Genomic DNA, 23,520 nt, shown 5'->3' with positions numbered 1-23,520 from the left:
GGCGGGGTGGAGAAATAGCTTTTAGAAACCCGATCTGTTGTTTGCGAAACACAATCGCTTTTTTTTTTTTTTTAAAGCGACAGGGTGTCTAGACGGCCACGTGACGAGGCCGGAGCCGGGCGCGCCACTGCGCAGTGGAACCAGCAGAGCAGAGGGCTGGGGGGGGGGGGGGGGGAGGCGGGGAGGAGGCGGCGGCGGCGGCGGCGGCGGCGGCTGGGGGCGGGGGAGGGAAGGGGGAGGAAGGGGGAGGGAAGGGGGCGGGGGCGGGAGGCCTTGCCGGAGGCTGTGAGCCCTGAGCACACTCGCTCGCCTGCTCGGCGCACGGAGGAACCTGTCCTCGAGCCGCGCCAGCCGAGCCAGCCGGGCGCCGTGCTCGGTCCGCTCGCCGCGCCGGAGAGAGCTGCCCGAGACAGAGCCAGCCCGCCGGCGCCGAGCTGCCGAGCGCACGGCCCAGGAGCCCCTGAGTGCGGCGCGGCGAGCCCCCGGCGGCGGCAGAAGGACCCGAGCGCCAGGAGAGGGCGGACGGGGGACAAGGAGGCTCCCGACCGCGACGAGGAGAGTCTCGGAGGAGAAGGCGGCGTGAGGGACACCGGGGCCTCCAGCGGCCGCAGCCGAGTCGGGGCGAGCAGCCCACACGGGGAGCCCCAGCGGCCGGCCGCGGCCAGGGGAGGGGGCGCCGGCGGTTCCCGCACTAGAGAGCAGAGGGCGAGAGCGCGCGACCCGCCAGCGGCCCGCCGCGGCCGCCGCGCCGCCCTCCCCCGCGCTGTCAGCCCCGCGGGGCGCAGCCGCCGCCGCAGCATCTTCTGCCCCTGCGCCCCCGCCAGCTCCGAGGAAGTCCCCGCTGAGAACTGGGGCCCCCGGGAGCGCAAGAGGAAAGACCAGAGACTACCCTAAATCACCCAGATGCGAAGGATTGAAGCAGCCTAACCAAAGCTTTCTGTGGATTAAAAAAATACGATTTTTTTTTTTTTTTTTTGGCAGAAGAAAAGGAGAGGAAGACCAGCGGGGCTCTGCAAGGAAAAAAGGGGGATGTAACTCGTGGATACGTTTTTTCCACCCCTCAAACGTCTAGTTCTACTTTGTAAACATTTTCTTTTTTTAAACCCCAGGTCCAGCCGGACGCCCCCAGGCCTCCGGGGTGCGAGGAGGTGGTGTTTTTCATTTTGGGCTTTGCATGTTTGGTTCTTAGATTTTGAGAGAGCTTCCTTATTTCGCCAGACATCTCATGCGGGGTGAAGTCCACTCAGCCCCCTCCCCCGAGTCTTCGTGTGTACGGAATTCAAGGCGATCCGGTTACTAAGGATATAGAGGAAAAAAATAAATCGCGTGCCTGCTTTTTTTTTTTTTTAATTGCCAGTTTCTCCCCACCCCCAAATTAAGTTGCTTAGCAAGGGGGAAAGAGGCTTTTTCCTCCCTCCAGCAGCCCAGCCGAACGCCTTTCGTATTTTGCCCTCGCGGATCTTCCATGTAGGCAGCCGAGGCTGGCGAGCCCGACACTCGGGAGCCGCTGCGGGGGGGCCTCTTTTTGGGGAGGCGCCGACCGGGGTAGGCTTCGCCGCCCCCAGGGAAGCGGCGGCCGCGTTTCTCCGGGGTGCGCCGGGGCCCGAGAGCGGCGCACGGCGCGGGCCGCGAGGGGTGGGGCAGCCGGAGCGCAGGCCCCCGAGCCCCGGCGGGCGCCCCCGGGCCCCCGCGCGCGCCCCGGCCTCCGGGAGACTGGCGCATGCCACGGAGCGCCCCTCGGGCCGCCGCCGCTCCTGCCAGGGCCCCTGCTGCTGCTGCTGTCGCCTGCGCCTGCTGCCCCAACTCGGCACCCGACTTCTTCATGGTGTGCGGAGGTCATGTTCGCTCCTTAGCCGGCAAACGACTTTTCTCCTCGCCTCCTCGCCCCGCATGTTCAGGACCAAACGATCTGCGCTCGTCCGGCGTCTCTGGAGGAGCCGTGCGCCCGGCGGCGAGGACGAGGAGGAGGGCGCGGGGGGAGGCGGAGGAGGAGGCGACCTGCGGGGAGAAGGGGCGACGGACGGCCGGGCGCATGGGGCCGGTGGCGGCGGCGCAGGCAGGGCTGGCTGCTGCCTGGGCAAGGCGGTGCGAGGTGCCAAAGGTCACCACCATCCTCACCCCCCAGCCGCGGGCTCCGGCGCGGCCGGGGGCGCCGAGGCGGATCTGAAGGCGCTCACGCACTCGGTGCTCAAGAAACTGAAGGAACGGCAGCTGGAGCTGCTGCTCCAGGCCGTGGAGTCCCGCGGCGGTACGCGCACCGCGTGCCTCTTGCTGCCTGGCCGCCTGGACTGCAGGCTGGGCCTGGGGGCGCCCTCCGGCTCGCAGCCCGCGCAGCCGCCCTCGTCCTATTCGCTCCCCCTCCTGCTGTGCAAAGTGTTCAGGTGGCCGGATCTCAGGCATTCCTCGGAAGTCAAGAGGCTGTGTTGCTGTGAATCTTACGGGAAGATCAACCCCGAGCTGGTGTGCTGCAACCCCCATCACCTTAGCCGACTCTGCGAACTAGGTAGGAAGTTGTTCTGCGCCCACCCTCCCCTCCTTCTGGCGCTCAGGTGGTGCAAGAAAAGCCCCGTTGGGCAGTGTGTTTGTGCAGCTACCTCGCTGGAGGGGAGTGTACATCTCCTCCTGGGAAGAGACTTGGGGGACAAGGGTCGAGAAGGGATTAGGGGAAACTGGAAAGGTATTCCCTGGGGGTTCCCTTCCAGTTTTTTTCTTCTCTTGCCCCGGGGCGCAGGGGAGGCTTTGGGCATTGCTCACGCACACTCTCTACACACAGGGGGTTAAAGATTAGATGCCCTCATTTCCGGATTAGCCAAGGGGTGCAGAGAGAAGTGGGGGTCACGCCTCCCCCGCTCTGGGAAAGGCGTTGAGGTGTGTGGCCGAGTTGGATTCGGTCCAAGGCCGCCAAGGAAGGCTGGGAGAAGCAGTTGTAAAGGCTAGAGAGTAAGGCTCTCCTTTAGTAAATAAAGAGGGTCACGTCGGGCACAAGGGGCCGGGAGACTGCCCTGGCCGGCGCAGCTTTGGGTTTTGAGGCAAGGAGAGTTAGGATGGAAGGTCGCGCTGGATATCTGCTCCAAACTGTGCCACCCCAGGGTGAAAGAGAACAAGCAGTCAGGAGAAGTTGGGTGCCCCCTGCTTTTTCCATTCTTCCAGCACAGGAAAGCAGTTACTGACTGTAGAATGGTCTGCCCCCAGCGCCTCCGTGAGGATGCTGCCCCTGGGGCCTGGGCTGCTTCTCAGTTGAGACCCCAGCCTCCTCCTCTTTATCCTCCCGGCCTCCATTGATTCCCTTTTCAATACGTCTTTGTGCGGGGGCGGGGTGCACATCGGGCGCCCACAAATCCAAGTTCACCAGCGCTCTTGGGGTGCACCTCCCAGGTGGGCTGGCAAAGGGGAAGCCCGTGTTCCCCGCGCGGGTGCGGAGCGGAGCAGCGGTGGCGGAGGTGAATTGCACCCCTGGGGGACGGGGCGGGGGTGGGGTGGGGCGGTGGGAGTGGGGTGTGAAGTTCTGGGACGGGGAGGGGGCTTTGTGGCCCTGCTGCCCTGTGAAGTGAGCGGCCTCGGCCGAGCCGCGGCCGAGCCGGTGGTTTCCAGCCCGGCCGGCCGAGCGCGGCGCTGGCGGCGGCGGCGGCGGCGGCGGTGGCCGCAGACGTGGAGGAGCGGAGCGCCGAGGCTGGCGCCAGGCGGCCTCTTTTGTTTATCTGACAGCTAAATATCAAGGCAATCACCGCCCCGCGGCCCTGCCTCCAACCCCCACAGCTAAGACAAACAGTTGGGCTAAAAGAATGCCTCTTATCATAAGTTTCTATCTCTTTCTCATGGCTCGGCCTTTATTTTCTCTTTCTTTTTTAATTCCAGAGTCTCCCCCTCCTCCTTACTCCAGATACCCGATGGATTTTCTCAAACCAACTGGTGAGTAGATGCTTTTAAAAATATCCTTCCTATCTTAAGTTAGAAATGGAGTCTCTAGAACGCGGATGTGTATGCCTAGGCAGCGGCGTGGGGAGACGCTGGACTTTCCCCGAGGTTGTTATAGGTTGCCGATGTTGGAAGTTTGGTGGGTTTTTTTCTGTTTTTGTTGTGACTGGAGCTGGCGATAATGTGTGTGTGTGTATACATATATATCTTTTTGCAAAGGTGTTTGTTTCCTAGATATTTCCATTTTGTTCCTTTTTTCATGTATTTGCACTCCATAACCCAAGTCGGCTCAGCTTTTAACACGTGGAATTTGATCCACGCCGAAGCATCTCGGGAGCCAAATAGGACAGGTTGATGGGCAACGTCGGAGACGTTGTGAGTGCCAGAAGTATCTCAGTGGGAAGAATGGATAACCCGATGGGGGAGGGAAGACAGTTTTAAAAAGTGCAGAGACGGACCTTGGTTTGGAGCAAGAGATTAGAAAAGTTAAGAAGTAAAGTCCACAGCCCTCTCCTGGTTTTCCCGGAGTTCCTGGTGAGGGCTAGAATAGTTTCTAGCAGAGCTCTGCCTGCCTGGTGCTTTGTCACAGGCTGGCACGGGGCCGGGGCAGAAGCCCCACTTGAGACTGACACCACCTCAGTTGCGCTCGTCTGCATTCAGTTTCTGGCAGGCAGTGCAGAGGTTGACAGTGCCAGGGGAGGAGGGTCTGAAAAACGGGGACTCGAGGGTGACAACTTCGATGGGCCCTTGTTTCCTGGAGCCCCTTCTTACAGCGGGAGGTTCGTTTGCTTGAAAGTAGGGATTGTGACTTTTGTCTACACTGGTGCCTGACAAATGCAACGCTTTCGACATTTTTATTTTGCCAAGGTTCTGGGAGAAGGAAAAGTGAAGGGTTGGGCCCCATTTCCCTCTTGGAATTCTACAAGTCCTTCCGCCTCATGAGTTTTGGCTGTTGGGCCTTTCCCCCACTAATTAAAAGTCTTGCTGGGGCGTTGTCCAGAATTAAATACTTTAATGAACGGTGTAAGAGAAGCCCGTGCTCTCCAGCCAGCCCTCCCCAACTACACGATCCCTCCAGTCTCGGAAGGCGTTGCTGCTTGCCTGGTGCCTGTCTAGTAAGTGGCCTGCAAAGCATGTGATATTTTGCTTTCGATTTACAAAACACCAGATAAGTAGTCATTAATGAGGAGATAAGCAGCTCTGTATTTGTAACAAATGTTAACTGGAATTACCAAGCTCTGTTTTCTCCAAGAATGTAAGTTGACTAGGTTTTTGGCATCAATACTCAAGAATTCTTTTATGAGCTTATTTCTCCAAGGGGCTCTCTCTGTCCTGTTTTTGTTTTCCCTTCCATAGTCTTCAAATTTGGAGGTTTTCCTTAAAAGTGAGAAAGAGGGAGGCCAGTTACCTTGGCCCCAGGGGTAAAGAAGACTAGGGCGAAGTGTTCTGAGAAATTTCCTAAAGTCATAGGAAAGAAGGACTACATTCTCTTGGGTTTCCTGCAGAGATACCTGGACAGATCTGTTCACCGGATTCAAGCAGTCACCCTCTCAGGCCAGGACCTCATTTTCAGCGAGTGGAGTGATATATTTATTCATTAGCAAGTGTTGACATTAGGTAGCAAAATGTGTGCAAACAGAGAAGCCACAAAGACAGGAATGTGCCATTTCCAAGGGGGAGAAAAGTTCTCCAGATCGGCCAATAGGAAGTGATTAACCTGCCAATCGGAAACTCACAGCTTGGTTACTCACCCAAAACGTTTCTGTAAAACAAAACCAAAAAAAAAAAAAAAACCCCAAAACACTCCAAAGCAAAAATCTAACCCTCCTCTCCCCCCGCCAAACCAGAAAACCCCAAAACAAAAAAAAAAGGAGTGAAAAACATCACCTTTGTGTAAGGATGTGAGGGTGCTAACCGGCGAAGCCCCTGTGGTGGGAATCTCCTGGCGCGCTGGAGGGCTGCCAGGGCTGGGCCTGGTTTTGTTGGCTGCTGTAGCCAGAGATGTTGAGGTCAGACACACAGATGGGATGCTGCCCCAGGTTTTTCTCTCTGCCTTGCACATGGGGGAGAGTATTTGGCTGGGGAACTTAAATCAGCTGCTTACATTCTTCAGTTTCTAAGTCGTAGGTTGCATTTTTAGTCTTGGGTTACTAGGTGAGAACCAGCCGTAAGGTTTACAGTGGACAGCTATTAAAATCCTAACCAGTTGCACAACTAAGGGAATCTCTTCTGTGAAGTCTCCAGCTTGGGCAGAGGCAGTGGGAAGAGGCTGGGGCCTGGTCCCCCTGCAGCCCTGGAGGAATGCTCCGGCTGAAAGTTGGGAGCTCCATTTTGCTATGGTTCAAGCCGTTCCGCTGCAGCCTCTGGCATGGCCTGACTAGGGAGGCCTGGGTACTCTGTGGTTCGGAGTCAGCAGGATCTTCTGGGAAGGAGTGTTAGACATGGCTGGATGTAGGAGTAGGGTGGCTGTGACTTGAGGCTCTCAGAAGTCAGGACACCAGCCCCCCCCCTCCCCCAGCCCCATCACACCAGGGGTAAGAGCAGGCTGTTAGAATGAGATCTCAGTTTATGGAGCGGGGATGCTGGGAGGGATTGCTCTGTAGGCTCTGCTTCCTGTGTCCTCTGTATCTGAAGGTCTGAAAGATTTGAAGAATGGCTTGGCGGGGAGGGGATGTTGCTGGGTACATCTACTTGCTTGGGCTGGGGATCCAGGTGACCATTGGCAGATAGATCGAGCCTCCAAAGCCTAGTTGAGAAGTCTGGGACCTAGTCCTGCATTTACCTTTTAACTCAGGCCACTCTTAACTTTTTCAGGCCTGGTTTTAAACCCACGTGATCAAGGAGTTAGGTTAGATGATGCATTCATTCACTCATTTATTGGCTCACTCATTCAGTCATTCTACATACCTGATGTGCCCGCCTAAAATGCATTGAAGATTCCAATGCATTGGTTAGTGCTTCTGTAACCTGGGTTGTGGATTGGGGTGGAGCTGGGGTATAGTGGTGGTGGTGGAGGCTTCTCTGTCCCAGACGGTAGGTACTTAGGTAGCTCAGAACTAAGTTGACAAGAATATCCTGGCTGTCTGGAAACCATTCTCTGAATGAGAGAAGTGGGGTCCCCAGCTCTGTCGCCTTGTACCCTTTGCAGCAGCTCATTCCTTGGCTGTTCCCAGGCATGCATCTTTGAAAGCTCTCTTACTGCTGGGAGAGGGGAACGAGGCTCCCACAAAACCCAGCGCTCACTGGGTGCTTGGTAGTGTTCAGCGGTGGAGAAGAGCCAGGAGTAGCCTAGCGTTTCTGAGTGTACCAGCCTGGGCTCTGGGGAGCAGACGACAAGGCAGTAGCTGAGAACCCTGCCTTCGGGGAGCTACCTCAGCAGAGCTTTTCTGTGGGTGAGAGACGGAGCTGTGGCCCTTGACCTATACTAACTTGTCAGGAGCTTGAGGCCCGTCTGGGTACTGAAGACTGTCTCAGCCCAGCTACCTTCAGGGAAGAGAGTGAGGACGTGGCCTACCCTGGGACGGAGGGGGCTGAACCCTTGGGTATGGTCCAGCTCACTGGGTGGCCCCTTGGGCTACTCTGTGATACCTCAGTTTACCTGGGTACGTGTCAAACAGGTATACCTTGCTACTTCACAGGGGTGGTAAGGAGACCTAATTAATGTTTGTAAATCCCTTCTGAGATCAAAGGGCAGAGCACCATTTCATAGAAATGCTTGTGGTTGCCAGTGTGGAGCTGGCTTAACCTTTGATCTGAGACAGGCTGACAACCCCGAATGTGGTCCCAGCTCTGCCCCGAGATGTGGGCTCTTCCTTTGAAACACACCTTGTCCCTGGGATTCAGCCAGCCAGAGCTGGTGGGGGAGGGAGGGAGTGGCCGCGGATAAGTCACCATGGGGGTGTCTTCCCTTTGCGGGGTAGGTAGAAGCCAATCTCCAACATAGTGAAGGCCATCGAAGTAGTTTAGAAAGTGCAGGCTCTACACTCTTTAACCAGCAACTCCATTTCCTGCCTGCCCCTATTGTTTTCCATTTGATTAAGTGTATCCTGTAAAACTGTATATTCCTGTTAGGAATCAGATTTTACCCTGATACAGTGAAATTACCCACACAGTCTTTTCTCTCTCCCCTGCCCGCCGCTGCCCCTCCTTTGCTTCCTCCTTCCCAGTTTAGAAGAATTCTTGAAAAGTTGTTCTTCCAGCCTGAGAGAGAATGCAAGAGAGGGATTAGAGAGAGGACCTCAGAGTTGAGTGGCCCAGCCCCTCCCCCCTTTTACCAGGCACTGGAGACAGCTGCTGGGCCCCTAGAGAGCTCTGTGGCTACCTGCCCCTGGACTACTCTTTCACTTGGCTTCCTATTCGCCCTCTCGGCCAAGTGTTTCCAGGGGGAAACTGGTAACGCACCCCCCGGGGACATCCTGCTAGTGGCCTGGGGTGGAGGGACTGGTGTTTTTGCTTTGGAGCTGGGACGCTCCTTTCCTGAACCGGCCTTTCTCTATGGATTTCAGTAAGTTTGGCATGGCCAGTGGTGCGTGATACGCTTGTGGGGTCTTGTGTATTTTTGTTTCGAGGGACTAATTCGTTGTGGCTCGTGGCCATTATTTTTTGTTTTAATTGCCTGGAGGGAGGTTGAGAAGTCTATATATTTCTCATCTGGAATTGGCATTATCCTCATGACCATTTAGGTCATTGTGCTGAGCACCTGAGGGTGACAAAGACGTTGAAGAGAAGGTTCTAGTCTAGTTCAGGCAGACAGGATCTGAAGGGAAAAAATCAATAAAGACAGCAGAAGGAAGTTACAAGTACTGGGTGCCAGAAAGATTTTATAGGAACTGAGGCAGGGAGCCTTGCAGGCCTGGGGTTGCCTGGGAGGGTTTCCAGAGATGGCGAGTTTGGATTAGGGAGCCTTGCTGAAAATGTTCTCTGTTGTCCTGATGTGGCGTGAGGGGTTGTTCACACAGGTGTGTACATGAGTAAAATTCATTTCATCGAGTTGCACTTGAGATTTGTATTTTTTTTATACTTATTATATCTCAGTTAAAAAGGAAGAAGTCCCTTCAGCCCAGCACCAGTTCTTCCTAAAGAACTGGGAAGTCTGTCTTTAAAAAGATGAGAGTGGCAGCGAGGCCACTGGATCCAAGCAGAGAGGCCATGCTTTGGGAAAAGATGGGAAAGGTGGTGGAGAGACAAGAACCGGGCGTCCTTTGACCTTGGGAACTACCTGGTTTCCTCAATGGGGGACTTGCCATAAAAGAGAAATTCCAGCCCGTCTGTCTTGACTAATGATTAACTGGCCGCCCGGAGCCCAGACGGGTGACAAGGTGCTGTGGTCTGTCTTATGATGGGGGGGCGAAGCCTGAGCAGCCCATTAATAATCAGCATCGCGGCCAGGAGTCACCCGTTTGGAATGTGTGGTTTCTCTTTAATGCTGTTTAGAATGTGCTTAAAAATTAATCTTGGTGTTTTTATTTATTTATTTCTCTCTTCATATCCACAGCAGACTGTCCAGATGCTGTGCCTTCCTCCGCTGAAACAGGGGGAACGAATTATCTGGCCCCTGGGGGGCTTTCAGGTGAGCTGCTTTCTCTTACTTTCTTGGCAATTCGAAGACCTCCTGAAATGACTGGAGACTGGAGGAATGGAGGTGGCCTTCTGCCACCCCAGCTGGTCTGGAATTAATTCTCACTTTTATGTGCATGAAACTGGATGTATCTGTGATGACTCTGTTGCCCTTCAGCTCATCCTTCTGGGCCATAGATCTGGAAGTGTGGGGGCCAGCCGGAGGGCTGGTGTTGGGCCACGTTTCGTGGTTATTGTTAAGCAGCTCCCGACTTGAGGGGCTTCCACTTGGTGACTTTGGTGTCATTAGTTCACGGGTTTAAGCCCTTTTTTGCTCTCACTCTCAGTGCATCGGGTGCCTTGAAGGGAATGGATCCACCTTTGGGGAACTTGTAGAAGACAGACCCCAAGTGTAGGATGGGAGTTTAGAGTAGATGGCCTCGATGCTTCTTTGCAAATCCTGCTTCCCATCCAGCTTTGTGCAGAAGTCTGCAGTGCATGGTGGGGACACTGCAGACAGTAGGTGCTAATACTGTTACCCAGCAGGGAAGGTGTCCCTCAGGGCCCACAGGTGTGAGCAGGGGCCTGGACTCCCAGGCTGGAGAGTTATGGAATTGGGTGAGGGGCACTGGAGAGCCTAAACATCATTGTCCCTGAGAGACAGGAGAAGAGAGCGATAAACTTGGAGAAACTCATTAGCAATGTAAGTGGGAGACATTTCCATTCTGTTCTAAATATGTCCTGTTTTCCACCTGTTTTTCCCACCCCAGTATGCCATCACTGGATTTTCTAAGAACTAGCTAAAACAAGAGGGAAAGTGATCCAGGAAAAAAAAGAAAAGAAAATTCAGCAGAGTTCTGGGCATTGGCCCTTGGGACATTGGTGTAGGATCATGGCAGCTCCGATGGAAGCTATAAAACTGTCTTTGGGGCTTCCCTGGTGGCACAGTGGTTGAGAGTCCGCCTGCCGATGCAGGGGACACGGGTTCGTGCCCCAGTCCGGGAGGATCCCACATGCCGCGGAGTGGCTGGGCCCGTAAGCCATGGCCGCTGAGCCTGCGCGTCCGGAGCCTGTGCTCCGCAACGGCAGAGGCCCCAGCAGTGAGAGGCCCGCGTACCGCAAAAAAAAACCCAAAAAACTGTCTTTGGGGAGACCATGGTGCACCGTCTTTTGCGACTTTTAACTGGTCAGGTGTCGCTCAGCCTCGGCTCGGTTCATGCTAGCCAGTTCCCTCTGCAGGAATTGAGCTTGCTGAGAATGTCTTCAGGGAGACCCTTGTTTGTTTTGATTTCAGTGCAGTATATACTCTGGCTGTTATCTGAGACAGAGGGTATTGTTTACTCAAAGCTCCTAATGAGAGCTGAACAGGAAAAAAGAGGGACCCAGAAAGGGCAGGGGCTTGGGGTGAGAATGGGAGTGGACCATGGCGGTGGAGGAGGGAAGAACATACCGGGACATGAGAGCTGTGTCTTTTCTGCTTTCTAAGGCTGAGAGAGTTCCGGAAAGAAAGAAAGCCAAGGAGAGGAAAGGGTCTGGGCAAAATAGCACACTCAGGATGTTGTTAGAGGGTTTTATTTTTTAAATTCTGAATGTGCAGGGAGGAGTCCCAGCCCCTCTGAACCACATGAAACAAGCAAGGGAAGTGGTAGCTTTTGAGAGGGGGCTTTTCGGAAGGTTTGTCTTATTGATAACATCTTGTCTGTCTCCTCTGCTGGAGGAAGTAACGATACCCGCCTGAGCCATCAGCCTCCTTACCTGGCCCCCAGAGCCAAAAGTGTGACAGTGCAGCCCTTTCTGAGACCGGTGGGCTTCCAAGAGTTTTTCTAGTCCTAGAAAGAAACTGGGGGTAAAGCAATGATGAACTCCTCCCCTACCCCCAAAGTAACTGCAGCCATTTCGATGAATGAGGAGCTGCTAGGAAGGAGTGCTTGTCTCTGAAGGGATAGCGTCGTTCAACAAAACTGCCAGAAGAAAAAAACGTGACGGGGGGCTCCACATGAAAGAGCATTTGTTTTGAATTTTAGCTCTTGATTTACTAATTCCCAAGGCTTCAAAGTTTCAAGTCTTTCTTCTTTCCGTTCAGAGTTGGAGTAGTTTATTAATAATGTGCCGTGGGGGGAAGTTGAAGAAACTGTTTCTTGGGTTGGTGCCAGTGGTTTGGGGGTGTCTGGAGGGGAGGCAATAGGCCCTGAGAAAACCCAGGGCTCCACCCTCTGCCGCAAGAAGGCCCCCCCAAAAGATGGTGGTAGTGGCTCGAGTCCAGGGCGGAGGGTTTTGCAAATGGAGAAAGCCCAAACCTCCTTTCCAAGAAGTTGATCTTTCCATGGGGGGGGGTGGAGGTGGCCGAGGCCGGGGTGTGTCTGCCTGGTGGAGGATGAGGCCGTTGGGGGGCTGTGGTGGCTGAAGGGGGCTGGGCCAGGGAGGGGAGGGAGGCTGGAGCGGGGAGCCTGCTGTGGCGAGCGCCAGGCCAAGTGGGCATCACGGCGGGGAGCGGGGAAGGTGCCCACAGGGCTCTGCCCCCGCCTCCCCCCTGGAAATCACCTCTCTGAGTGTCTCTTTCACGGGCCCTGTGTGCTGTTTTCCTTCCTGTCCTGGCCGAGATCGGGCTTAATGAATGGGGCTCAGTTTAGGGTGGGAGGAAGGTCGGCAGCGGGAGCCAGGGCTTGATTCTCTTGGCAAAGGAAGAAGGGAAAGAAAAAAACAGCCGAATGTGAAAATGTGGTGCCTCGGGGGTGGGGGTGAGGGTGTGCTTGAAGGCACGCCCCTCGCCCCTCCCGAGATGCCGGGGTGACTCCAAGGCTGGCCCTTCCCTTTCCTGCGAGGAAGGGGAGTGGGTGGGTAGGAGCACTGGGAGCCAGCCCGCTGGCTGCAGGTTGGAATTCCAGCCTTGCAGCGCGGGGCTGGCCGGGGAGACGACAGGCCAGGCCTCTGGGACTCGCAGTGAAACAGACCCCACCCCTGCAAGTTTCCTCAGTCTGGGAAAACGGCACATTTTTAGAAGGCTGGGACTCGGTTCCAGGAGATTGTACTTTCATTTCTGACAGCCGGCTCTCGGAGACAGATGGATTGCTTGCTGCCTGGTTGTGTGTGTGTGTGTGTGCGCGCGCACACGCGCGCGCGCGCGTGTATGCGTGCTACAGACCTACAGATAGACACGTGCACAGACACATGAGCGGGCAGGCGCTGGGATAGGCCTGGGTCCCTCTCACGCGGGCTAGGTGGACCTCGGAGACGGTTTCTCCACAAGGATATGTGCTCTGGGCCCGGGGCCTGTTTGGATTGGTTCTGAATTGGGATCTGGGTATGGTGCTTTTGGAAAGGCGTGTAAGACAAACCCTTGTTGCTGGCACGTATCCTGGCTCAAGAATACCCACCTGGGAGAGGTCTTACGTAGATGGGAAGCTTCTAGGTTCAGCTCGGTGGTGGAAGTGGAAAGGATTTGCTCCCAGAGCTTTCACTGTGTCACTGGTAATTAAAAGCATGTGTTCGAAGCTGTCATCTTTGCAGCCTCCATCTGGAGTTTCTAGGGGGGAGCTTTCATTTAGCTTGTCTGCTGTCCTGATTCGGGGTAGTGGGGTGGGGTGGGAGGGGTTTGAAGAAATACCACCTCACTTGTGAATTCCAGGTTATTCAGCTGCAGACCCAGCCTCCTCCTTTGTATATTGGTGTCTAAAGCTGATTGGGCCTCAGACATACGGGCCTCGCTGATTAAGGCAGGGATTAGAGGCCAGCGTCATTTGTAGTCATTTTTTAAAAATTATTTATTTTTGGCTATGTTGGGTCTTCGTTGCTGCACGCAGGCTTTCTCTAGTTGTGGTGAGTGGGGGGCTACTCTTTTTTTTTTTTTTTTTTTTGCGGTACGCGGGCCTCTCACTGTTGTGGCCTCTCCCGTTGCGGAGCACAGGCTCCGGATGCGCAGGCTCAGCGGCCATGGCTCACGGGCCCAGCCGCTCCGCGTCATGTGGGATCTTCCCGGACCGGGGCACGAACCTGTGTCCCCCGCATCGGCAGGTGGACTCTCAACCACTGCGCCACCAGGGAAGCCCGGGGGGCTACTCTTTGTTTGGGTGCGTGGGCTTCTCATTGCAGTGGCTTCTCTTGTTGCAGAGCACGGGCTCTGGGCATGCAGGCTTCAGTAGTTGTGGCACGCGGGCTCAGTAGTTGTGGCTCACGGACTTAGTTGCTTTGCAGCATGTGGGATCTTCCCAGACCAGGGATCGAACCTGTGTCCTCTGTATTGGCAGGCAGATTCTTCTCCACTGCACCGCCAGGGAAGCCCCCATTTGTAGTCATTTAAACTTCAAAAGAGGTGCCACCCTGGATTTCAGGGAGGGAGGTGCGAGGCAGTGGAGGTGTAGTACCGATGTGTCTGGGGGAGGGTGTTGAGGAACCCATCTCTTGGTTGGACAAAATCATGCTTATCGGAGAGACACTGTCCCACCAACCCAAGGGAGGCCAGCTCCTTTGCTAAGGTCTTCAGATCCGTGGCTCGCTTCTAGTTCCTGGGTGATGGGAATGTCCTTAGGTCAGCATCCATTCCAGGAAAGGTTCTTTCCTCTTCTTTAATCTCTGCTGGCGTCTATGAGAGCCTCGGAGGACAGTCTTCAAAAACACCTACATAATCTGAAAATGTGGTCCTGGCTCAGTCCACAGTCAACTTGGGCTCAAACCAAGTAGCTTAGGAAAGAGTGCCCCATCCTGTTTTTAAGGAAAGTTATTCAGCTGCATTTGTTGTCTGGTTGGGAATGGTGATGGCAAGCTGGGAATCTCCTCGGGTGCCTATTGCTGTGTTTTTATATCTCTCCTTCCCGTGCCTGGGAACAAGCAGATTGTGGTTTCGCTGGAGTCTCTAATGCCATGGGGGGTGGGGTGGGGGTGGATTGAGTTCATCCAAGTGGCCTTGAGCATGGGCTTGTGGGGAGGCAGAAGCACCAGCACATGTAACCATGAGCGAGCTCCTTACCTATCCTCTCGCCTTCCTCTCCCCAACCATGTTGGTGAGGAGTGACAGTCTGAATCTTTAGGGACCCATATGTCCCTAAATGCCAGGCTGACGACTCAATCCCCGGCCGGCTCACCTGGTGCACACCCACTCCCCAGTGAAGACCAGTCAGGGACAGCAGCTCAGGCCGTTTGCCTCTTCTGCAAGGCTTGAGGTCATGCACTCAACCCCGGAGAAGGGCTCACTGTTAAAACCCCTTTTATCCTGGAAAGAATGGGGCAGTCAGGCAGGGGTTAAATGCAGGGTGACAGCATTTAAAGTCTCTGGAGCAAATTGGGGCTGCTCTGCCAGCCGGACTACATGGGCCACTGCCTCATGCACCCCGTCCCTGAAGCAGAGCAGGGCTGGCCCGTGAAGGGGCAGGGGCCAGGTTCCGGTGCAGCTCTTGGCCGCTGTCTTGGGGCACTAACACCCTCTCCCCAGGGAGGCTTTTTCTTAGCAGAGCCCAGCAGTGGCTGCGTGGACTTCTGAACCTGTGGCCCAGAGCTAGGGGGGCAGTGAAAAGGGAGGGAATGCCAAAGGATTCATGATCAAGTTTGGCTCCCTTTGCTTCTTTATTGCTGCTGTTAACTATCCCGTGATACTGCACCTCCAGTGCTGTGATCGCCAGGCCACTTCACAGCAGGTGTCTTAACCTGGTGGGAGAAAAAAAGGCGCAGGGTGGTGGTCCCCAGACTTGTTTGCACATCGGGACCCCTGGGAGCTTCCAAATCACAGTCTGTTGGCAGGATCCCAGCATCAGTATTCTTTGAGGCTTCCCAGATGATTTCAAGGTGCAGACAAGTTGGGAAGCCCCTGGTGTAAGGGGGAAAAGGGTCTGTGTTCCTGTGGGGGAGTATCTTTTTTTTTTTTTTTTTTTTTGTGGCGAATATCTTTGGTGGCTGTGCAGGTTCTGTGATTCTGCCTGTGCTCCTATAGGGAAGAATTCGAGTACCTTGCTTGTTGAGCCTCTTCTCAACTAAGACTTTCACTTGATTGTAGAAACTTGACAAGGTGTGTTAACTCTGCCTCTTCCTCCCATTGGCTTTGTTGTAGTGGATGACATGGTAAAAGTGACCCACGGGACAGGGTCTCCTTTCAGGGCGATGAAGATGTTCTGGAACTAGGTAGTGGTGATGGTTGCTCAGCTCTGCGAGTGCTCTCAGTGTCACTAACGGTAAATGTTGTGTTACACCTACCTTGCCACAGTTTTAAAAAGTAGTGACCTGTGGTAGCTTTTAAATGCATGCAGGTATTTAGATATTCAATAAAGAACACTGGCTCTGGAGAATGAAAATGGAGACTTCAGTTAGGTGCCTGAGATCTGTAGATAGACGCTTGTTTCCAGAGCACCTCTGAGGTCTCCAGGCATGGGCCCACAGTCACGGGCCTGTCTGTCTCTGTGATTTTTCAACCTTTTCTTTTCCATCCTGGTTGCAGAAAGGAGAGACAGGAAAGTTCCCTGTGGCTCATTTTCCGAGGCTGACCTTTCTGCAGGGGAAGTGAGCGCCCTTGCTCCTTCTCTGCCCCAGATGCTGTCTTCCTCTGGGCAGCCCGGGGACTGGTAACCAGCCATGTAGGGGCGGGTCTCCCAAAGCCTGGAGTCGTCCTGACCCACCCTGCAGGGTGATCGGCCCCCTCCTCTGGTCCTGCTGCCTAAGACCCTAGTTGCTGTGACAGCTTCACCGAGGTTATAGGGCTGCAGGGTAGAGGAGGCTGGTGACTCGCCCGGGAGCCCTCCCTTTGCAGGAGCCTTGTGAAAGGATACTGTACAGCGTGGCCACTGGGAGGTCACCACTGGCCCTACCATCTCTCTCGCTCAGTACTGAATGGCTAGCCCCGTCTGGCTGTGTGCCTACTGTCACAGACAGGCTTCCTCTCCGGGCTATTTTCAGCGGGAAGATATTATTAACTGCTGAGGCACAGTTCTCAGTTTAGTGGCTAACACACCAAGAAAGGAACATTCCCTTGGTGGCGGCAACTCTACCTAAACACGGTGGCTCGTTGGGGGTGATGCCCCCAGCCCCCTTCGCTTCTCCCCACGGGGGTCTGTGCCCCTAGCCCACTTTCTGGGGCGGCTGCGACTGAAGATTCAGTGTCTACCATAGAGAGAATGAGGCTTTTTCTTCAAGCCAACTCATTAAAGGTGTAGACCACGATAGCGTTTATATTCTAAAATGGGGAGATTTTGTGACAGGGATGGGGCACTGGATGGAAAAAGGAGCTTTCTGTGGAGTTTAGGACAGCTGTTTAAAACAGGGTGATAACTTTCACCTTGTAAGTGAACAGGAAGTATTGGGACAAGACAGGAAATGGCATCATTCCTTTTATGAGAAGAACTCCAGAAAAAAAGTTGTTCGTGAAAGGTAGTGGCTGAGAGGAGGTCGGCCCGGTTTTGTTTTGTTTTTTTTCCCCCTTCTTTCCTTCCACTCCCATGAGAATTTCTGGGCCATTTTCTTTAAGAAAGAGGCTGTTTGAGAACTTTATGTTATTTTTATTATTTAAAAAAATATTTTACCAGAAGGGTCACATTCAGTTGAAATGCTAACTGCAGCCTTCTTGCCCAGTATACTAAGAATCTTTCATGAGTATTGCAGCTTCCTTCCCCAAATGGGGAGGCCGAGCAGCTCTTGGCTGGAAGTGAATTTTGGTTTGGCTGCACAGTCTTCGACACTGAGCCTCACCCAGTGTCATTAGCTCAGTTTTAACTTGCAAAAAAAAAAAAAAAAAAAAAATCTCTTTTTTGGGGGGAGGGGTGGGTGGGAATTTACGGATACCCTTAGCCTGTTCACCCCAGCATGACCTTCCCCTAACCAAGGTGCCTGGCATTTGGCAGGCTGGGGCTGCCTTTATTTACTAGCAGTGGGCCTCATTTTGCCCAAGGAGTCCCTCCTTTAGCTTCCTGACTGCCTATCGCTAGGACTCTGGTGAGCGGTAAAGAGGTGACAGAAGACAGCTCCCCTGGTACAGCTGTGCTTAGCCCTGGGGGATGGGGGTAACTCAGCCCTCAGTCACCAAGAAGCTTCCCCCTTTAGAAAGAGGGCTTGTGCAGCCCCACAGCGATGTGCAGAAGGTGGTATTGTGCTGGGTGTGAAAACAGTTTTCATTTATTCATCTCTGGGTTTCTAAGTCCCCTCTTGGACAATGTCATTGTTCTCGTAACATGGGACAGGGCCCCGACCCGGGCTGTCAAGGAGCCATCTTTAGGATGGAGACCAGAAAGAAAGAGATCTGTGTGTGGCTGGCTGGCTCCCCATTTCCCCCCAACCCCCAGCTTTTTTCCTTAGTGGGCTTTGTTTTGTTCTCATAACACAACAAGAGCCCTGGGGTGTGTAAAAGCATTGTTGAACGTTCGGTGAGGCTAACTTGTCCAAACAGAGCAGGACGCCAAGGCAGAATGCTGTGGGCAGGTGGTGAGCCCACAGAGGTTGCCTGGCCGGCGCCTGGCTTGGAAACACCTCCCGGGATCAGCCGCAGCTGGCAGGGAAGTAGCTGAGGATAGGGGCTCTTTTCCCGCCTCCACGGGGAGCCTGGGGCCAGACCTAGGCCTTTCTGGCTGACCCCTGCCTGGAAGGCACGCTCCGCTCCCAGGTGGGTTCTCACGGGCCTCGCTCTGCCAGGTGTAAAGCTGGGGCCTGGGGGGTGGTGGTGGTGCAGCCGCTTTGGGAGAAGCCAGCGTGTCCCTGTGGTCCAATCATTTAGCGATTATTTACTGAGCACCTACTCTGTGCCACGCTTTGCCAGGCATGGAGGATGTAGTTCTTGGACTCTGCAGACGTAATGGTCTGTCTGAAGGTGCTCTGGGGTGAGTGAGAGGGAGGGTCCTTGAACAGGATGTGGCTCTGTCTGGAGGCAGGCACAGGGCAGCTTCTCAGCCATGGGGTGAGGCGTTGTAAGACACGGGGGAGGTGCAGGGTTGGTACCCTGGGGAGATTGTTTGAGCACGCAGGGCCAGCACAGCTTCTCTGCTTTGGTTGTGTGGTCTGTTGAGAGTTGAGATAAAGCAAAGCTTGTGGATAAACAGAGGTCTGCCTCCCGTTCTGTTTCTATTCCTGCCCCCCGCCCCCCCACTTGTTGATTGTGAGATAAGAGCTGCAACAGCAGGAGGTAGGGTTATAATCCAGACCCTGGTGGTACTTGGGAGCCCAGCAGAGTGGAGGTGACCAGCCAAGGGGCAGGGCGGGGGTGGCATGGGCACCTGGAATGTTAGCATTTATGTCTTTACAGCCACAGGGGAGGTGGGACATTTTCAAAGCCCAGGACTTGGACTTTTTTTTGTAATTCCGGTGGGCTTGATTCCCATGAGGACCATCTGGGGATGCAACATTGCTTTTTAATTTAAAATCTGATGGTCAAGTTCATTTCTGAGGTCCCAGCCAGTGTGTGAAGCTCTGGCTGGCCCGCCTGTGGGTGGGTTTACCTGAGGTAATCTAATACCCAGTTACCAAGGGGTTTCATTTTCACTGCGCATCCTGCCCCTGGCCGTTCCCCCAAGGCCTCCTGGAGCTCACTGATTTAATTAATCATCCTTGCTCCTCTGTGGAGTCCGGAGAGCTCTTTTGGCCTTTGGTTAGATCCAGGGTAGTAAGGGAAGAACTGAGTTCAACTCCAGTTTTCCTCTTGCAAAATGGGGAGTTTCTGTCATTCAGACGTGAGCACTCAGATCACCAGGCCAGGGACTGTTGGTGTCTCTCGTGTTTGCTCATTTCTGTGTTGCCTTTCTACTTTTTAACTTGGGATGGACGTTCAACAGGAACAAAAAAAGACAACACCAAGGGCTTCCCTGGTGGCGCAGTGGTTGGGAGTCCGCCTGCCGATGCAGGGGACCACGGGTTCGTGCCCTGGTCCGGGAGGATCCCACATGCCGTGGAGCGGCTGGGCCCGTGAGCCATGGCCGCTGAGCCTGCGCGTCTGGAGCCTGTGCTCCGCAAAGGGAGAGGCCACAACAGTGAGAGGCCCTTGGACAGCAAAAAAGAAAAAAAAAAAGACAACGCCAAGAAAAGACTGTACTGTCAGTAAACTCACCTTTCTGCATCTGCCACTTGGAGCGTTAAATTACCATCTCCAGTCACCCTTTCCCACCTTGCGGTCACCTTCCCCAGTGAGCTGAGGCTAGAGAGGGCCAGGAAGAGCCGCTCAGCTCAGAAAGCGCCTGGGGACCTTGCCAGCCCCAGGGCAGCCTCGTAGCCAGCACGGCCCCTCCCCCTCATTAATCAGTAACCAAGAGGGAAAAGCAGGAGTTGAGTTCTTTCTGTGATCTGGGTGCACAGTATACAGTTCTTAAAAACAGATGGGCCTCAGCTCAGTGGGATCACAGTTAAAGGCCCACTGTGGATGGGGGGCGGTGTTTCCTGGGAAAAGGCCTGGATTTGGGGGGGGCTTGCAAAGATTCAGAAGCCGACCCCCATTTCAAGTGTTTGTCGGATGCCCCAGGAGGGGGCTTGGAGAGAATTACAATGGGAGGGAAAGCGCCCACCCTCCAAATTTCAGTCCCCTGGGGCTGGCCTGCTTTCCTGGGCTGAGGACGGGGGCACAGTCGTCAGCTGGCTGCATGGCCTTCACTGAGCCATTTTTGTGTCCTGGACCTCAGTTTTTTCATCTACAAAATAAGCAGTTGGACCTGGCCTCCAAGTCCCTTGCAGTACTGAGTGAAATCCTGTGATCTTCGGTGCTTGGATTTGAAGGTGTGTGAGAATAAGACCCCTTTCGCGGAGGTGGTGGGTAGCTAATGGCCTCTTCCACCGGCGAAGGAAAAGGCTGTAGTTCTTCACGTTTTGAGGTTTGCAGACTTTTCCAAGAATGAATGAAAGTTGAAGGAACTTTCCCCAGAAAAATGCATGTGCATACATTTCCAGGGGTCCTTTAGCCCCATCCCATGGAATCCCTTGTACTCAAGAAGGCAGGGTGTACACGAGAGCATTAGGAGAGGCGGGCCTTTTTCTTTTTGTGGTAAAATATACATACCATTTACCATTCTAGCCCTTGTTAAGTGTACAGTTCAATGGCATTAAGTCCATCCCGTGGTTGTGCAAACATCACCGGTATCCACCCCCAGAACTTTTTCACCTTTCGAAACTGAAACTGTGCCCATTAGACGCTAATATCGCAGTCCCCCCTCCTCCCAGCTCCTGACATGAATTTGATTGTTCCAGGTTCCTCATATGAGTGGATTCATACAGGATTTGTCCTTTTGTATTTATTTCACTCAGTGTAAGGCCTTCAAAATTCATCCATGTTGTAGTAGGTGTCAGACTTGCTTTTCTTTTTAAATGCGTATAGATATCCGTTCATCCTTCAGTGGACACTTGGGTTGCTTCCACCTTTTGGCTATCGTGAATAATGCTGCTGTGAACGTGGGTGAACAGGTATCTCTTCAAGACCCTGCTTCAGTTCTCCTGGGCATATACCCAGAAGTGGAATTGCTGGGTCATGTGGTAATTCTGTGTTGAGTTTTTTGAGGCAGGGCCATCCTGACTTGAGTGTCTGCATAGACGGATCACAGATCCCATGGGGCAACTGGGTGGACTCGAGGGGGAGCCCTGGGGCAGGGGGAGTGAGAGGAGAGTGGCATGGGGTGGGGGGAGGAGGACAGCGGAGGAGGGGTGGCCTGGCTCTCTGCAGGAATACAGGCCAGATTGGAGCCCGCGTTCACGTGAGGCCCAGAGTCCTCCGAACTGTGGAGCACACAGCACTGAGCAGCGGTGGCCTTGTGACGGTGGTCCAGGGTAGGGGGCTTTCATACCCCTGGCCTCCTCACTGGAGGCTAAGGGGTGGGAGGGCCCGTGAGGGGGGGGGGCTCACGCCTAGGAGGTCCTGGGTGCTTTGGGGGTGAAAGGGCTGGGATGGCTGAGCAGTGAGTGTGTCAAAGCCAGGGAGATTAGATTACGGAGGCAGACAGAAGGAATGATTAACTTTTCCAGTCTGCACACTGTCTCCACTCTGTCGTACTTTGTTTTTCCCTGTAAGTACAGTGCGGCCCTGGCCAGGCCCTGGTGTTGGGTTGTAAAGAAAGAAGGAATGAGGGCTGGGAGTGAGCAGGGGGCGGGGAGCCAGGGAGCTGGCCGGAGAGGGAAGGCTTTTCCATCAGATCCAGTGCTGGAATTTATTGGCCGGAATGCAGTAAGTGTTCAAAATGCCATCCCATCCAACAGTTTTCATAATTGTTATGGAACAAGGGGAGCTGGGGGAGGGGAGGGATGAAAAGGACTTTTGTTTCTCACTGGATTTTTCCTCTTCTTCGGAAGGTTTCTCTACCCTCCAGAAAAACGAGAGTTGAGCTGGAGCTGTGTGAAGGACGGGGTGGGGCAGGGCCCGCGTCTGGGGCTGGAATACCTTGCAGGGAGCCTGGAGGGTCCGTGCAGCTCGGGGGCTTTATTCAATTGAGACCCACAGCAAAAGCTGCTTCTGCAGAGCCCCCAGACCTGCAGAACCAGGAAAAAACTGTCCTGCACCTCTGGGGGTTGTGTCCTTTCGGAAAGCTGGCTGATTGTGCATCTGTGTTTATTAAGCTTCTTTAACGTGTAGCCAGCGTACTTACAAGTGGTCAGTAAAAAGAAGAAAATGAGGGACTTCCTGGTGGTTTAAGAGTAGTTTCCTTTGTTGGATCTGTGTTTGCGAGGGGAGGCGCATCGCCAGTTGGGAATCCACGCGTGGAATTTGGGGGGGTTTCTGGACTCTCCCCGGGTTGGGGGTGGGTGGGTTAGAGATGTGACGTCCATACCCTTCTGTTGTGTGCACGTCCTCCTTGCTGTGTCTTCCGGGGAGTGGCCAGGATCCTACCCAGGGGGCAGGCAGGTGAGCAGATAATGCCCCCGTGCAGGCAGGTCTGGGGGGCTCTGTATGCAAGTGTGTGACCCCTCTTTCTGAAGGGAGCTGCTGAGTTAAGTTGGTGGGGGGGACGACGGTGGGAACTCGGTGATGCACCCTGGGGTGGAAGAGACTTGAAATTCAGACTTGAAAAGGACGAGGCTGGATGCACGCTAACCACCAGCCAGGGAGGCCCATTTACTGTAAATATTATGAATGGAGTTGGCCGGGCTGGGAGTCCCCACCCTTCCTCTGAGGCCTCTAGGAGCTGGGCAGAGCTGGCCTCCTCAGAAGGCAGGCAGCCGGGTACACGCTATAATTTGCATGGCTGAAGGCTGGGGCACAGGAAGCCGCGTCAGCCCGGCTGGCGAGACAGATGGGAGCTTTTGATCTGTGTGGCTTCCCCCCTTCCCCGGCGCTACCCTTAATTATATTCTCTGATGGCAAAACACTGCTCTCAGGAGGGACCCCTGGGCTGGGGGCCTCCGACTTGGGCCGATTGAGGGGCTTTAGGAGGTGGGGCTGTGGCCCGTTGGGGGAGTAGGGAAGTACTTTTCAGCTCTAGTAACTGATTACTCATCACAGTTTGTAAGGCACAGTCACGAATCAGTCTTCTAGACGAGCAGGACCTGCCAAATATGTCAGCCCAGGGGAGTTTGCAAGAGGAAGGAGGGTGATGATGGCTGAGAAGTTTCAGGGCGCCGAGCATGGGTGGGCATTGGAAATAAGATGGTGATATAGGAGACCCTTCCCCAGACACTCACCTTTTCCTGGGGGCCATGAATGACGACACAGAAAGAACACGAGTTTGTTAACTCTTTGCAATGAAAAAAAAGTTGGTTTATAGATGGACACGGCCAAATCTGACTCAAATCTCCTTTCCCTTTTGATTTTGTTTTGTTTTATTGTTGCAAATGAAATGCAAAAATGTGCCCTGCTCCCCAAATTGATTTTCTTACTCTCCAGAAGGTAGTAGAAATAAATGGAACCTGTGTTGTTGAATACTGAAACCCACAGTGTAGCCAGAGACCATCAGAGCCAGAAGGGGGCCCATGGGGCTGTTTTGCCCCAGTCGCCTTTGCCCCAGCTGTGGGCTGGTCAGACTGAGACTCTGAGGGGGCAAAGCCGCTTGGCCAAGGTCACAGAGCAGCAGCTTGCTGGCAAAGAAGCCGTTTCACTCCTGGCTTGCCTGGTGCGAAGGAGCTGGACCCCATCCTCAGGGGCCACGGTAGGCATAGCATTTCCACAGTGGGCTGGGAAGG

At 54.3% G+C, this 23,520-nt stretch overlaps 1 protein-coding gene across 2 annotated transcripts in view; it reads left to right on the top strand.

Moving 5' to 3' along the window:
* The first annotated feature begins 312 nt into the window (after positions 1–312).
* Positions 313–23,520, top strand: part of SMAD7 (SMAD family member 7) — a 31,449-nt gene continuing 8,241 nt past the window's right edge. The window contains exons 1-3 of one of the 2 annotated variants that reach the window (XM_027118469.1): positions 313–2,503; positions 3,856–3,909; positions 9,413–9,484. In XM_027118469.1, the coding sequence (XP_026974270.1) occupies positions 1,891–2,503; positions 3,856–3,909; positions 9,413–9,484 (739 nt within the window). In that variant the 5' untranslated portion in view covers positions 313–1,890. Of the gene's footprint in view, positions 2,504–3,855; positions 3,910–9,409; positions 9,485–23,520 lie in introns of both variants that reach the window. The other variant, XM_027118468.1, reaches the window with a different exon arrangement.

Source organism: Aethalodelphis obliquidens, unplaced genomic scaffold (assembly GCF_003676395.1).
Source record: "Aethalodelphis obliquidens isolate GAN/ISIS:26980383/991018 unplaced genomic scaffold, ASM367639v1 scaffold19, whole genome shotgun sequence".
NCBI classification, from domain to species: Eukaryota; Metazoa; Chordata; class Mammalia; order Artiodactyla; family Delphinidae; genus Aethalodelphis; species Aethalodelphis obliquidens.
This window is presented reverse-complemented; position numbering and strand designations above follow the sequence as displayed.